General features: G+C 34.5%; 1 protein-coding gene and 2 non-coding genes across 3 annotated transcripts; 2 read left to right on the top strand and 1 right to left on the bottom strand.

Annotated features, from left to right (window-relative positions):
* The first annotated feature begins 10,152 nt into the window (after window positions 1–10,152).
* On the top strand, window positions 10,153–12,159 carry LOC137723163 (uncharacterized). Its single transcript, XM_068462338.1, has one exon. The coding sequence runs from the start codon at window positions 10,551–10,553 to the stop codon at window positions 11,625–11,627; it is 1,077 nt and encodes a 358-aa protein (XP_068318439.1). The 5' UTR covers window positions 10,153–10,550; the 3' UTR covers window positions 11,628–12,159.
* Window positions 12,160–15,244: 3,085 nt separating this feature from the next.
* On the bottom strand, window positions 15,245–15,326 carry TRNAS-UGA (transfer RNA serine (anticodon UGA)). Its single transcript has one exon. It is a non-coding gene; the product is annotated as a tRNA-Ser (tRNA).
* Window positions 15,327–16,762: 1,436 nt separating this feature from the next.
* TRNAA-CGC (transfer RNA alanine (anticodon CGC)) lies at window positions 16,763–16,835 on the top strand. The gene has a single exon. It is a non-coding gene; the product is annotated as a tRNA-Ala (tRNA).
* Window positions 16,836–17,457: the final 622 nt, after the last annotated feature.

The following is a 17,457-nucleotide window of genomic DNA, read 5'->3' as shown; positions in this document are numbered from 1 at the left end:
AGGAGATAGGGGTCGAGCTGTGATGTTATTTAAGTGCGAATGGGTTAATAGTGAAAGTCCACGAGGAATGAAGACTGATCAATATGGATTTACTATGGTGAATTTCAATCAATTGGGATTTAAAGAGGATCCTTTCATACTAGCATCACAAGCATTACAGGCATTTTACGTGGAGGACACGATTGAAAAAGATTGGCACGTAGTTGTTCGAACTCAGCCAAGAGATTTATTTGACATATTAGAGGATAGTGATGCTATTGATGATTATGCCACGCCGAACTTGGATGATCGAATTCTTGATAATGAAAATTTCCATACAAGGGTTGGCGTGGAAGAGACTCCCTTTCTTGAATCATTAGCGTTGCCTACCGGGTTCGTTAATCATGCCAATACCGACGAAGAGCTAACAGATGATGACAGGGAGTAAATATATTAATTATTTTTTGTATTAATTAGACTTTATTTTATTTTGTATGCTATGATATCATATCATAACATATAATCCTTTTGGCTTTGTTTTATTCTGTTTTTTTTTTTATTATTCTGTTTTATTATGTTCATCTAATTAGACTTTGTTTTATTCTGTGGTTTTTTTTTTTTTTTTTTTTCCCCTTGGTTTCTGTCGCTTTTAACCGACGCAATATGATGTGTCAGACTTGGCGTCGGTTTTAACCGACACAACCCTAGCCTATTTCGACGCAATACGACATGTGTGTCAGGCTTGGCGTCGGTTTTAACCGACGCAATACGACATGTGTGTCAGACTTGGCGTCGGTTTTAACCGACGCAACCCTAGCCTATTTCGACGCAATATGAGACTATTTCGACGCAAGGTACTTGTTGTCAATCATATGTATTACCCCTAATCTTATTTTGACGCAAGGTACATTAGGAGAAAAACGGCTGTCTCATGTGTCTGGGAGTGGAAGATTTAGGTGTCGATATGAGTTTTGACAGAATGGATGATTCGTGCCATAAAAGGTAGGGACCTAAATATATATAAAATTCACTTTACAACATAACACGATGCCTTAAAAGAGAAGGAAAGTACGTCGTGTAAATTGTTAAATACGACACACAATGTTTACGCCGTAAATATTTTTATTTAATAACTTGCACAAAAGTGATGCCGTGAATGCTAGATTATGTGCAAGTATTATGACATGAACTTTACGAATGTTGTGAATAATATCATTTAAGGCATGCTAGTATTGTACGCCATAAATTTCAAGTCGTAAAACACCCAAATTGTTAATTAATTGACTTGATTAAAAACTGATACAACAAGTATTTTATGATCAGTGGAGTTCTATAAGGTAAACATGTGCTTTAGGTAGACATCTTATCTTACATATATCTTATAAAATAATTAACAATAACATAATTAGTACAAATGAATAGGCTGCGTTTCCTGAATGTTACATTGCTCTTAAGTCTTAGTGAATCTATCGTTTTGATGGGATACGCATTCTACGAAACTAATTTCAACGATCCAACCGTCAAACATGTTTGTATATAATTCGAGATCGTATACGAAAAAAATCGCAAAAAACAAACATTTTGGGATGAAGTAACGAGACAAAAAATTTCAACGGTTATCAACGAAAAATGACGATTTAACGGTTATTTTAAGTCCGATTTTGATGATTTTTTGCAGCTACACTCCTTGAACCTATATGAATACAATGAATGAATTCGATCTTCAAATTAAAATATTTATACTAGTGGATACCACAAAATCTTACGTTATACTTAATAAAAGTGTGAATAAACTCTTAAGTCTTAGTGAATCTATCGTTTTGATGGGATACGCATTCTACGAAACTAATTTCAACGATCCAACCGTCAAACATGTTTGTATATAATTCGAGATCGTATACGAAAAAAATCGCAAAAAACAAACATTCTGGGATGAAGTAACGGGCCATGCATGATCGACGGTTATCAACTAAAAATGACGATTTAACGGTTATTGTAAGCCTGATTTTGATGAATTTTTACAGCTACACTCCTTGAACCTATATGAATACAATGAATGAATTCGATCTTCAAATTAAAATATTTATACTAGTGGATACCACAAAATCTTACGTTATACTTAATGAAAGTGTGATGATCAATGAAAATTGATGATTTTGTAAAAGGAATAAAATGCAAGCTTTGAATTACATTGGCAAGGTTTAAACTTTTGAGAAATGCTCATCTAATCCATTATAGTAAATAACAACCAAATGTTATCAAATTATCAAAATAACAACAAATTAAATGTTATCAAAGTCATCTAATCCATTATAGTAAATAACAACCAAATGTTATCAAAGTTAAACTTTTGAGAAATGCTCATCTAATCCATAATATATACTTATATTACTAAATATTATAAGTTTATGTTATATTTAATATTGTTAATTTAACATAAATGCTTATAAATATTATTCATTCCATTTTCTCAAAACAACTCAAATTATGTTCATCTAATCCATTCTAGTAAATAACAACAAAAAATTATCAAAATAAAAACAAATTAAAATAACAATTACAGTGCAAAAAAAATTGATTCAACTTAATAAATTTATTTATTAAAATATTATATGAGATAACTGATTACTTTTTAATTTTGGATTAAAATTTTTTATTTTTTTTGTTTCTATTTTTATCCTTCTTCTCTTTTTTTTGTAACTTAAAACTTTTTTTTTTATGTTGGGAGGGAATTTTCCTGGTTTTTTTTGCACGGGGGAATGGGTTGGAAGACTTTGTCAGTCATTATCATATCAAATTATGCTTATAGTGGCTTTAACCGATGCAAAATTATACAATTTCGAGAGTATCTGCTACAATGGATTTTCTGTCAGAGACACTACACAAATTTGTTCTTTTTTCGACGCAAATTTTATCTTATTTCGACACAAACTTGTTCTTATTTCGATGTTATAAAAATCTGTCAGTCTAACGTCGGTTTTAACCGACGCAATGTGGCCTAATTTCGACGGTACTGACATAGTATGTTAGCCTATAATGATGGTTCAGTCAGACGGTACTGTCCTCAGTCAAAAGCTATAAGACATAGTGTCGGTTTTAAGCGACACAATGGGTCCTTATTTCGACGCAATGGGTCCTTATTTCGACGCAATGCTTCCTTATTTCGACACTATGCCACATAACGTCGGTTTTAACCGACGCAATGGTCTGAAAATTATGTCAGGCTTTCTGCCCAAAGTATGTCAAGCCCAAAGTATGTCAGGTCTGTAGCTTTCTGCCCAAAGTATGTCAGGTCTGTGTAGGCTTGCTGTCAAAGTCAGACGTTGTGTCGGTTTTAACCGACGCAAAGTGTTCATATTTCGACGCTATGCAATTATCCACATTTAATCTTCTTGATTTCCTATCTCTGTTTCTCGTCTCTATCCCCCACTTCCCCACCCACTTCCCCATCTCTATCCCCACTTCTGTCTCTCATCTCTATCCCCCACTTCAGCCATATTCCTTCCAGTTCTGTCTCTCGTCTCTTTCCCCCATTTCAGCCATATTCCTTCTCCTTCCATTAAATTTTGCTATGGATAGTTCTCGTGAAGATCAACGTTCTGAAGAACGTCACTTGGAAGAGGACGAGGGTGATGCTGGTTCTTTTTTTAATTGTTATTAATCTCAGTTTTTATTTTTATTTTTGTGTGTGTGTGTTTGAACTATTATTATTGCTAAACTGAAAATATACATTTGTTTCCTGGTTTTTAATTGTGTGTTTGTATTAACAAGGTACATCTCAACGGAGGCGTGGACCCTCAATTCCTAAATGGACGAAACAGCTTTGTTCGTTTGATTCGTCCGGAAAATGCATTAGTGATAATGCTAGTGCTTTTTCAAAACATGTAGCAGCGGAGGTTAGGGACTATAGAAATCTGCCGTTGGAGAAAGATTGGCGTAAGGTTACGGAAGAAGATAAGGAAGCTTTCTGGAATAGAATAAAGGTATATATAGATGTTTTTATTTTTAGTTGAAAATAGAATAATAGGTCAATGATTGTATTAATATTTGACTAGCGTGATTTTTTTTTTTTTTTTTTGTTTTTATGTATGTAGGGAAATATTTTTTTTGAAGATGCAGATATAGTAAAAATGCCTTTGATCCGTCATATGACGCTTAAGATTGCAGAGCATGCGCACAAAGAGTTTAGAAATAAGTTAAAAAAAAAGTATTATACTAAAAGAGCAGAAGAGGTGCGCAGCGAGCCTCCTCCTGATGTGATTCCTGCCCAGTGGGATGATTTGTTGGCATATTGGAATAGAGACAAAACAAAGGTAAACCTTACACGATTTATTTCGTTATAACTTTAAAGTTGCCTAATATAATCTTTTTTTTTTTCGTTCGATTTTTTTCAGGAGGTTGCTGAAAAAAATAAGATTAATCGGGGATTAAAATCAATGAACCATACTACTGGTACAAAATCGTTTGCAAGAGTGCGGGAAGAATATGTATGGATTGTACATTTTGAAGAGATGATGAATTTTAAATAATTATATTTATTTTTAGTATGAGGTTTGCTTAATTTGTTTGTGTGAAATTTTATTTTTGATAAAGCGGAAGAAGCATGGGAAAGAAGCAGATCCTGTAACCTTTTTTCGTGAATGTCATACACGAAAAGATAAAACATGGATTGATGAAACATCGGAGCATACAGGGGTAATTGATTTTTTCGTGTTAGTATTTGATTTTATTAGTATTTATTATCTATAGCTTATATTTCTGTTTTACGATTGAATTTTTGTTTTTAAAAATTGTAATGCAAGTCAACAATGGAGAGCAACCTGCAAACATTGATTGAGTCGGGCCAAGACGATAATGAAGATCTTAGGACCCAAGTTTATGTTGATACTATGGGTCCTGAGAGGTATAATAGAGTCAGAGGATACGGTCATGGTGTGACTCCTGATATGGTGTCTTATGCATCTTCTTCATCTTCTACATCAATTTCCTCCAGGAGATCATCTAAGAGTTCAATGGCGTTGCTGATGACTCAAAATAATGAGTTGAAAATGAGGGACGAAAATAATAATAAACGGATTTCGGAACTAGAGAACAAGCAAAATCAGTTGTTTGCATGGTTTTTTCAAAGATTTCAGCCACAACCACCGTATAGCCCGGGAACCCAACAATCAGGCCACAGTCAACCTCCTCAACAGTCGGGCCAAAGTCAGCCTCCCCCTGCATATCCGTATGCTGGCCATAATCAGCAACCTCCATATCCTGTGTATCTGATGCCTGCGCAGCCCATGCCATACATGCAGCAGTCGTCCATGCCATACATGCAGCAGCCACTTTGTCAAGTGCTAGTATATCGACCTGAGATGGCTGCTCCTAGTGGATCTTTTCCTGAAGTTCCAGTTGGGGGGTTTTCTGGAATGCTTGCAGGTGTTGGATTTGATGTGGACTTGTCGAGGATTTTTGGATCAGATGGAGGATCTCAAGGAGGAGGATCTCAAGCAGAAGGTTCTCAAGCAGAAGGTTCTCAAGCAGAAGGATCTGGACGACGTTCAGGCGCATATTCGGTTGGGTAGTTTAATTGGTTCTTTTTCTTGTCGGTTAAATACGACAGTATAATTGGTCTATCTTTTTGTTTTTTTATGTTATGTTTGTAATGTCGGATTTAATGTTTGTTACGACGGACGACTTTTTGGATTTTATGTGAAATGTTAGATGTACAGTTTGGCATTATTGTTTTTGTTATTTATTTAGATCTTAAAATTTATAATTTTGATTATATAATTTACTTTAGTTGGAATTAATTGAAATTGCATGCAGTTGTCCATCTATCCTTATTATTATTAACAAATATAGTGTCGGTTAAGACCGTTACTAGATTTTATATTTTATTTATTTAATTGTTATCTAACGTCGGTTTAAGGAATATTTTATTTATTTAATTTTAATATAATGTCGCTTTAAAGCGACAGTAGACTGCATATTTATAATTAAATGGCTGATGCACGTGTAAGTATGCGTCGCTTTAAACCGACGTTAAGGTTAGTGTCGCTTTAAAGCGACACTGTGTAGTGGCGGATTAAGCTCAAAAAGCGACACTGAAGCCCTTTCGCGACGCTAGCAATAGTGTCGCTATTGAAAAGCGACATTACATTGTTTAATGTCGGATTTGTGCCAAATTTTCGACAGAAATTTGATTTCTCGTCGGTTTGTCGTCCGCCGGTGATAGCATATATTGTAGTAGTGGAAGAAACTCTTTGAGATTATGTTAAAATCTATTTTGTGGATGAATCTAATTAGTTAAATTTGTCGGGTTTAAGTTACGTAAGAAATTTAATTGCAAAGTTGAGTCTTTTTTCTAAGTTATGTTAATAATTCTACCCAAAATTTTTGTAAATTCATGGTTGGGTTTAAGTTATATTAGAAAACATGGATCATTCAAGTCTCAGTACAACTGGATGTTTGTTTACTTGCACAAAATTTTTGTGCATAGAAGTTTGTTTCTCCTTCTCAGGTTATTTGTCCTCGTGTTTATTAGTTGTGTTTTTCTCTATTCATTTGGGTTGTCTCAGTGGATTGAAAATCTCAGTTAAGGTTCTTTCCCTATCATTTCAAGTTAGATTAGCTAGTGAGTGATATGCTCTTTGTACTGGTGTGGTATCATTGGTGCTCACTTTGTCCGATTGCTTTTGTAACTTTGGGATGTTTCAGATTTATGACTCTGTGCGCTCTCTCTCTCTCTCTTTGCACTCTCTTTCTTCCCTCACTCCCTCTCTCATGTAGAGCCAATTTATGGTACAATGTGTTTATACAATAGGAAGAGAAGAGAAACATTGTGAGTGAGGATGTCACCCATTTGTGCGGATCTTTGATTCGGTGGGTGGGATTGTGACAGTGAGAGAAAGAAAGTATGATAATGGGAGTAAACTATACCCGTTACAAATATTAGCTTCGGTTTTCATGTCCAAGTTTTTCTTTCTACTTTCAATTAAGGTTTGTTTGTATGTTATGTTTTCATGGAATCTCTTGCATATATTTCAATTACGTTGTACTTGAATGTCCTGAACTCAAGTGAATCAGGATGTTTTTTTTTTTGAAATCATTGAATTTCATTGTGCTTGAATGATATATATGTGAGGAATACATTTTGCATAAGGATTAATTTTAACCATTGAGTTTTATTTTATTTTTCCTTGGAGCTTGAGTAACAAGATCATCAAATTCTTATATTCGTTATCTATGTGAATAAATACAGATGCTTAACAATATTGTTACACTTCTACTTTTCTTGGGTTTTTATACATTTTGTGTGTTTGCTTAGTCTTGCCTTGGAGTTGGATGCACTTTGTGTGATGGATTGTGATTTGTTTGAAAATATCTTTAGTGTGATGATTTTGAGTATAATGTGTTTTCCTAATACTGTTTTTTCTCCCTCTTTTTAGTTCAGTCGTGTAGAAGACATCTCTATTAACCGGTAACAGATGAAATCGTTTGCAGTCGAGGTTCACGTGCAAAGGAGGGAAAATGTTGCAAGTGGAGGATAGATAACAGCTCAAGACACATGGTATAAGGGTGTAGGTAAACTGTACATATGCATCTGGAAAAAGTAAAAAGTAAAGGTGGGTTGGCTATTAGCTTATCCTTCTCGCCACAATAGAAAATACTTTTGAACTGTATTAAGCTGTTAATAAGTTAAGCTTAAACTATATTTTACTTATCAAGAATGGGTAAACTGTTTTAAATAGGAAAATTAAGTGCTTATATCAAGTAAACTGTCAATTTTACAAAGCTTTCTGGTAAATTAGATATATAGTTTAATTCGAAGAGTTGAGTTAACCTTTACTTTTGTTAAATTATATAGTTTAATTGCTTGCCCTTTTTCCAATCTCTATATATCTGCTCAACTCTTGGGTCAATTATTTGTCAGTATGAATGTTTAATTGCTTGATCAATGATATCGATTCAATTTGAAGAAGAAATATGACTTTTGTTCAATAGGGATTTGAAATAGAGATTGAGGCTCATATATGAGTAAGATGTCTCAATTGTTCATTGATTTTTAGATGCTATAACATCTTTTTTGTTGTTTTGTATGAAAACTATTCATGTCTGGTGCAGTTAATACATTCAACACCAACAACAAAACATGGGCACAATTTCTAATGGTCTATAAGATATCTATATCTCAGATAATTAACCAATTCTTTTTTACTTCCTAATTAAAACGTGAGTCACAATCATTATGTGGTCGCTTATAGCTCATAGAAAAAGCAACTTATAACGTAGACTCACAGAAAAAGTACAATTTATCTCGTTGCTCTTTCTTCGAAACTTATTTTTTAAAGGAAAAGTCCCTGTCAAAATACTAGGATATTTTTTTTTCGATTTAGTACCTTATATCTAGATATTTGGGATATTTGGGATACCTTTTAAGATTTTCATGTCGCACCAATGTCCCCTTCGGCGGAAATTGTCCTTGCCAAATGCCAATATCAATAGCTTACCTTTTACAAATACATAAGTTAATGCTTCTGCTTAAGTTGGAAGGGGTGATCCTTATTTTTACTTATTACATATTTATCTTAATTTTCGACTATCGGATTGAATGAATTGAAAGAAGATCAATGACAAAAAATGGCAAAAGTGCAGGAATAGTAAAAACATATGTGGGAATAGCATTGCGCAAGTCAGAATGCATATGGATGTGTTTCTAGGTGGTATCGATCTAATTATCCATAAACGCTTTTAGTTTAAGCAGTTAAAAAACATTTAACTATACATCAAAAGATCTTAAGTTTAATTCTTGCTTCCTTTTTCTCTCCCTCATGACACTTTTATGAAAAAAAACCTATTCACATTATTTCAACGCGTGTATTTATTTATCAATATTATGTATTTTCAGTACATAAAATTTCAAGCACATCTTTTATTTATCGAATTATATCACGTGATTATGGGATCGTTATACTCGACAATTTTAATTTCTGGGCTGTATGCCACGTACTGCTTTTTTCATGCTATCGAATCACCAAAGTTCAAACAAATCACAGGAGGTCCACCCCAATACCCCATGCACGTGAAGCAGAACCACAATATCGACCTTTATTATGTCCTATTCTCTAATCCTAACCCTAATTTGATTAATCTCATAAGGCTAACCCTGCGATGTAAACTAAACTGCATGCTTACTGCTTTATTGGATTTTCATCAAAACCATGTTTTCTTCGTCGAAGATCAAAGCCAATTTGATGAATTTGATAGAGATCTATTGCCATCAATAATTAACCGAATATATAAAGCAGAGTGAAGGTCGGACAGAGCACTAGCTGCAAGTGCGGCAGTGCCAGGTAGCACAATCATAGATATGGCAAACATTCAGTAATCTGATATATACACATCTGCCCCTCACGTCAATGTTGAAACTTGACATGACGTCAAAATACTAAAGGAAATTTTGACAGGCTGCATATATTGAGAAATCGAATCTCATATATGAACATTCATTCTCTTCATGTAATTTCGAATCACACACTCGTACTTTAGATGACTACTTATACAAGATTAATGTTTTCTCTTCTCTTTTTTTTTACCAAAGTAACATAATTTCATCGTAAAATAATGATATATTTATGATTCATTCTCTTTATTAAAAATTACTTTAAAAAAAATTAATTTGATTTAAAAGTTAGTTAGCTAGTCATGAATAAAAGAAATTGATGGTTGATCACTTGTTAGCATAATTGTTGTAAGAATGACCAAATAGTCAATAAATTAGATAAATGTTTTTAAAATTATCTTTAAATAATAAATAAAGTAAATTATTCTGATTATTTTCAGTTATACAGTGGAATATTCTCGAAGCTGATGAATCACACGATAGTGGCTACAGAAAAACTGAAATACCTCTATGAATTTTTCGAATCCTTGAAAGGATGGACTGTGATGACGAAACCACTAGCTGGTCTCTTTTTACAAACAAAATTTACAATGGAATATTGATACCAATGACAATGCAGAATATCACTGGTATAAAACGAAATAAACTATAACAAAAAACGAAGGAAAAAAGGAGAGAAAAACAAGTAATTGTTAAGACAAGATAGACTAGATAGTGATGAGGATTGCGTTAGGCAGACTGGTGGAAGATAATGGCAGATGTGACCGAAGTCTGAGCCCATCTTACGTGGGACCCGGCATACTTTGCTCTCTCCTCTCCTTCACGACCTTTTCCATTCTTTCTTTTTTTTACTTTTTCTTTTGTCGCGCTGGCACTCTCTTCACCATTCTTCCCACTAGTACCACCCCCTACTCTCTCTCTCATCCTGCATTTTGGCTGCTCTATCTTTGGCGAGAGGTCTATATTACTAATACCATTCGCACTCCTCTCTTTCCTCCCCATTTTTCCTTTACAAATTACAAAACCAAACCCAATTTCTTCCATTCTTCTTTGTCTTCTATGTATTACTACTCTCCTCTCCTCTCCTCTCCTCCTCCTCCTCACCCTTCTATTCATTTCTCTACTGAATCTATATAAACATAATAAGTTTAGTAATTTTGTAATTGTGTTAAATCCAATTATGATGATTAGCTTTTGTAGAAAGATCACCCCTCACTCTATCCTTGGCCTCACCACAGATACTACCCCCACAACAGCAACAACAAAACCCACCTCCGTTGATGCTCATGAAAAGCTCCCATTAAAATGCCACCATTACATTTCGCCTTTAAGTTCTACAGGATCAGGAGGAGGAGGGTTACTAGGATTGGTCGCCGCAACCGATAACGATCGCATGAAAAGCCAACCCCTTGTTTTGGAATCTTCATCCATCAAATCATCATCCTCCTCCTCCGCCTCCCCTTCCTCCTCCTCCTCGTCATCAGATTCGTCACCGCCAGCTTTGTCGCCGGTGGTGTTTGAATTTGGAACAAAGAGAGATCCAGGTGGGTTTGGGTTCATAGACGACATAGGAGGTGCTGTGGACGGCTTGATGTCGTGCACGGAGAGTCTAGGGTTTGAAAGCTCGGACGAGAGGCTGGTGGACGATCATCAGATCATTGAAAGAATTAGCCATGTTCCTGAGAAAGTTGATGAGAATGATCAAGATGGTATCGAGGAGGATGCATGTTTGAGGATGATGAGGCACTCGATTAAGAGAGCGCCGAAATGGACGAGGATGGGGGAGAGGAGAGTGGAGCCCAAGAAGTTTCCTCCCCCGCTTTCATCATTGAACCAAAATGGACATCCAAGGTATTATCTGAGGCCTGAGAGGAAAGATGGGAGGTTGGAGCTTACGGAGGTAAAGATTTATAGACCTGAGATTTTGAGAGCTTATCGTGAAGGTGGACGGTTGAGATTGAATCTTGTTAGCCACGAACCTCACATCCATGAAAAGGAAGAACCAATATTAGAAGGCATAGAAGAAGTACAAGAAGAAGAAGAAGAAGAGGAAGAATTTATTGATGAGGAGGAGGAAATAATTAGTGAGGAGAAAGAGGAGGAGAGTGTTGGTGAGTGGAAGCTGAAGGTAGGAGGAGAAGGGTTTCGCCGGTGTCAAAATCTGGTGAACCGCCACCATGTCCATCACCATCACCACAACCATCACGGCAACTTGCCTATGTGGAGCCAGCACCAGCATTGCGTGACAACCAGGTGATGATAGCATGAGCTCATCACTTGGCTAGAAAATCAGGAAAACATGGCATGATGTTCAAGTGTCGGCGTTGAGAAGGAGGCAAGTGTGCACGTGTAGTTAATTAGAGCACCGTTTCCTAGTAATTAGGGTTTAAGGGTCCAACTTAATCATTTAATGGTAGAGTGGGAAAATGGCTTAATCAAGTTGATTAAAACAGTTTACTTTTCTCTCTACATCAAGATTGAATCAGTTCATTCGAAGTTTCGATGAATTTTTTTTGTAGATTTCCTATTGTTTGTCAAAGTTAATGTTAGAGAGGGAATTTAGTAATTAGGAAGCTAGGTCATGTATGCTTCAAGATCGGTGTATTTTATCTTATGTACGTGCTAATTAAGTTGATTAATTAGCATTAGTACTATTGTGAGTGTAAATGTAAAATAAATTGCATGGTTGACGTGTCTCAGAAGTTTTCTGCCAATTTAATGTGAAGACGGTGAGGAATCTCTGCTGTTGACAGCAGGCAGGCTCTGCAGATGAAGGGCTCCGAAAACGCAGACCCTGAAGGCAGGAGATACGGTCATCTTTAAACGAATGATTCAGAGAATCGAAAATAGCTTGAAAATCGTTTTCAATCAAAAATCAAGCCAAATAACTCGTAGGCCTCACTGAACAAAAAATAGTTAAAGGGCCAACCGGTTGACCCAAATCAACCAGCCAGCCAACCCCCAACCAGGTTACATGCTGACATCAATTTTTTTTTTTTTTTGGGGCCAAAATTTTCAAATAAATATTTAATTATAGGTTTAGATTTTTTGGGCCTAGAAAGGTAATTTGATCAAGGTTGGGATGTTCATTTTATAATCATGTTTCCTTGCTCATTTATCTCTCACAGCCGATGTGGGACAATTATAATATAAGTGTAGTTGTAGTTCCCTTCATAATTTATTTTAAATGTTTAATTATATTACATTTAATTTGTTTAATCCTTTGGCTCTCGGTGGAGATGGTAAGAAATATGGTTATGCATTGTTTATTAAAATATTAATTTCTTGAAGGACCAGAAAGCTAAAACGAGCTCTTTGACCAACCTTCGGTTAAAGATGGCCTAACAAACACAAAAGAATGAACTAGGCTACAATATTATGCATGTTATTATGCAGCATGCACTCTAATACAAGTCGATTGTGTAAACTTTGGTAACACGTTGCATACGTGTTAATTTTGATTGGCTAGCTAGTTAAACTAAACAAGCGTAATTCTCATTTTAAACTCAATTTTTTTTATTGTTTTAATTTTTTAATATCCATGTGGGGTCAGATTGCCACTTGGTATTCAATCATTATCCACGTGGACGTCACGTCATGCGTTAATGGAGGTTCTAACGGAAAGCCTAACAGATCAAGAAAAAACTTATCTATGAAAGTTTAAAAACCACGATACTTCAGAGTGGTAAAGTAAGAATTACCCACTAAACAATGCTTACGTACACTGCAAAAAAAGAGTTTTTTTCGTGGCAAAACTTCTCCAAGGTGAACCTGGTATTTGACAGAAAAGGTTATTTCTCCCAACAAAATTCAATATTATCAGACGAAAACTATACCAATGAAAGTTTAACATTATTCGGCGAATTATTTGTCTTTGTTATATTTTTTTAATTAATATTTTGGACCATTGCAAAATAGAGAGATTTGTTAGCTTGAAGTCGTTCCTTCAGTATCGATCCCAACAAACTATTATTCCGTTATCAGTCATTATAAGATGCGAAATTTTCGTCGCCATAGTTACTTTTATAGTCTCATGAGCTTCATGGGATTCTTGTTGAAGTTAAGATATGCATAAGTCATTTATATAGGTTAGAATGTTGGCCATATAATTGGGGTGACAAGTAGTTTGAATTCATAGTTCTTACTATATAAGATGAGCTTGAGATAATATTCTTATCATCACAAGTCAACTAGAAAACTGGATTGAGAGGGACTTTTTGCGAGGTGACGTACAGATTAAAGACGAAAAAAAATGAAGGGACGAAATTAAAAGGGTTAGGGTTTTCTGGGGTGTATGTTGTTGAGTGCTACCATTAGGGAAGACTTCGACCAACAAAAAAAAGTCATTGCCAGCTACAATATGATCACAGCACCCTAAGACACGTGTGTGTGTGTGTATCTAATTGTTGAAATATGTATGTTCGTTGGATGATCATTTTATTTGCGGATTTTGTTTTTTATTTTTTGTTTTTAAAATGTTAAGAAATTATATTTGAGAAAGAGGTGGACGAAGAGAGAGAAACAAAGATGAAAGAGTAGAAGTAAAATTTTGGAAGTAAAAACAACTTACAGAGACTTTTGATTTTTAGTTTCCATGATTTATTTGTGTATTTCTTCTGCATCTCTTGAACTATATTTTCTTCACTATTTTATATCTCTTATTTCTCCAACGTATCTCTCTATCCCTAACGCAAAGATTAAATCAAAATCAAAATGGTTATCAAACTAACAATACATTTACAATTAAAGTTATTAGTTATCTAATTTATTACCGTTCTTAATTTGTTACAGCATATTTAACTGGTTATGGAATAGATTTCATTTATGTTGTAACATGCTTTAAACTAGCTTTAAGATTTCGTTATGTGTTCAAGGCTTCAAACATAAGCTATAGTATGAAAAACAAATTAACACACTCATGCACACGTACTAACCGCACATTTTACACATGCTTATTAATGATTCCTAACAATAATAAATCACAAATTAAGTAAGTTGTAATACTATAATAATCATCGATCTTTAATACTTTTGCATGGTTTAACTCATATTCATTAATGCATAAATACAAAAACAAATATCTTATTAGAGTTTGACGCATATATCTTTCTTATTTGACAATGTGTGTATGGTTGGAAGCTGCATTTTCATGTGTTGTTCCACTCACAAACCACAATTATTGGGCTGCTCTGTACATATATAACTTATAGATTAGCCAGCAAGGACAGGGATATACATGAGCGTTGATTTTCACACATTCTTTTAGCTGTTCGCGCACACTTTTTTATTTTGATCATCAAATTGAATAAATAAAATGAAACAAGTATCATACAAGGACACACATGTGGGAGGAGAATAATAGTGTATGCTTATCCTTTCCATATATGTATATAGAGAGAGTTTAGGATTAGGGGATACACATTTTTTACACACATTTTGATATCCATTTTGTCTGGTCTACTTCTCAATGTATTTTCATAATCCGAACCATCTATATTTAGTACATCATTAACAATTCTCTCCTCTTCAACTAAGGTGAAGAAACAATTTTCATCTCTAGTGTTGATACTCCCTAAAACACAAAAAGGTTAAACTGTTAGTTGTTAAGGAATAAAAAAAAATGATAGAAATCAAATCCGCATCAAAGTGCATATACATAATTGATTTTCGTCACTACGATAGAGCGTCTTCTACGAAAATATTTTGTGACCTTATACAAATTAACTCTCAATTGATCGCCAAGTTTTCTTATTCAGATGTTACAACCGGCGAGATAAACCTTTCTTATACTGTAGTTTACATTGATGTAGTATTCATATTAAAAACAAAATGAAATAAAAAGTTCAAGGTGCTCAAAGTGGAAAAATATAATTTCGTCGACAGCAGGGTTCGAACCTGCGCGGGCGAAGCCCAACAGATTTCAAGTCTGTCTCCTTAACCACTCGGACATATCGACGTTTGTGTCCTGTCTAGCATTCTATAATTATATTATCTAAAATGAAAAATCTCATATGATTGAGCATATTCCATTTCTTAATTTTTTCATTTTAATAGTTTCCCTACTTCGTGTCTTGCTTTTCTCTTCTTTTCTCTTCTGGGTCAATTGCTCCATTTTTATTCTGGTCGACTTTTCTTCTGATAAAGAATTAGTAATTTTATGGATAAATCATAAATCTATCAAAAAGAAAATCAATATCGGATAATAAAATCGTAACTCATAACTAGACTCAGTTGGAGTTATCTAGAGCTTAGCTATATAGAGATGTATAAAGCCAATAATTTTTTTAGTCAAAGTTGTTGTAATTAGTTTGCTCAATTATTTGCTTATTTACTGCTTAATTATGTTTTAGCTTTTGTGTACAAATCATTTTCTTTCGTTAATGAAAATCAAAATATCATTTCCTTTTAAATAATGCTCACTACTCACCCAATAGATAACTTTTAAGCCACAACGAACAAGATCAATGACTAAGATTAAATTTATTGAGTTTGTGGATGAAAAATACAGAAGTATTGACCGTTAGCTCAAATATATATTTATTGTATACATTGAATCATATCAATTCAAGTAGTCATATTTTTACAGTATCAGAGCAGGTTATCTCATTTGTGGTACCCAACAGTCACGTGTGTCACTCCCGTTTGTTGATCTATAGTGCATGTCCTTATAAGTAGTTGATATATTTCTCATATTGCAAATTAGTTTTGTGATGTAACCTCATCGTCTTTATACCATCTAATCATAACACCGCCATAAAGAATGTCAATTCAGTAATGATGTGTCAAAGTGGTTGGGGAAACAATAATTAACAACAAATTAATATCTAGCTCTAAAAGACGCTAAATGCTAGTCAAGCGGCGGGCTGGGGCCTAGTGCCTTGGCGGCTCAGCGAGGTCTAGGAGACCTATGTGGATTTAAGTAAAATTATTATATATTGTATAAATAAGTGTCTGCTTATACTTAAAAAATATATAATGCAACATAAACTGCAAAATAGAATGACATATACATTATAAAGTATTGAAACATAATGAAAATATGATGAACAAGCATATAATGTGTGTTTCATCTAAGTATTGAACAAGTCTCTTACAATTTATTGAAAAAAATAACATACAAAATGAAAGTTATCTATTTTCTATCTTAGTGAGCTGCGACCTAGGTAAGTGACTAGACGGGTGCCTAAGCAGGTCTAGGCGTCATTTCTTAATTTTTAAATGTCTCAGGATAAATTGGGACAACGGACAGCCTAGCCGGGAATTTTTAGAACATGATTATTATTAATCACATTTCATCACTGGAGCTGGAGTAAACCAAATTCAGTTTGTTTGGAAGCTCTTATATATAACAGAATAAATAGAACAATTTTAATTAGTCACAGGTACAACGACGGGGACGTAGCTCATATGGTAGAGCGCTCGCTTCGCATGCGAGAGGCACGGGGTTCGATTCCCCGCGTCTCCATCCCTTTTTTCCATTTCCTTCTTTTATTCGTTGCCGTCGGATCTGGGCTGGGTATTGTGTTGGATCTGGACCCGAACTTCATTCCAACAAGTGGGCGAACCCAAACGTAAGTCGCGACCCGAAGAAGTGGGTCACCATAATTCACAAGATAAACATTTCTTTTCCTTGAAATGAACAAATAATTTTGTGATCCCCAAGTATGGTTTTCATTTTTTTAATTTTATTTTTTTATTAGGTCAAATGTAATCCTCACGTTCTGCCCTCCTACGTGCCAAATAAAAAAAATGTGAGGTGTTAATAGTAGATCCACTCACATCTTAAAATTTATCCGACATTAGAGATTGTTTAAGATTTTTGATATGTTAGGTTGTTATCTTAATATTTGAATAGATATATGTATGTTATTCTCCTTCTAATACTTTTGGTTAGTTAATACAAACATTAGACAACCATACATCCATTGATAAAGTAAACATATACAAGAAAAACTTAGACGTGTGGAAGGATATGTATACAACCTACAATGTTTCTGGTCATATCTCAAAATTTCAAAGAGTGGAAGAATTCTTGCTTCAAACTTCTTTAGATTTGAAGTCGTATGCCTCATCAGTTATTATTATTA

Source organism: Pyrus communis, chromosome 17, assembly GCF_963583255.1.
Source record: "Pyrus communis chromosome 17, drPyrComm1.1, whole genome shotgun sequence".
NCBI lineage: Eukaryota > Viridiplantae > Streptophyta > Magnoliopsida > Rosales > Rosaceae > Pyrus > Pyrus communis.
This window is presented reverse-complemented; position numbering and strand designations above follow the sequence as displayed.

What these genes read in the sequence shown, in the direction of transcription:
- LOC137723163 (XM_068462338.1), top strand. Translation starts at nt 10,551, where the DNA reads ATGATGATTAGCTTTTGTAGAAAGATCACCCCTCACTCTATCCTTGGC.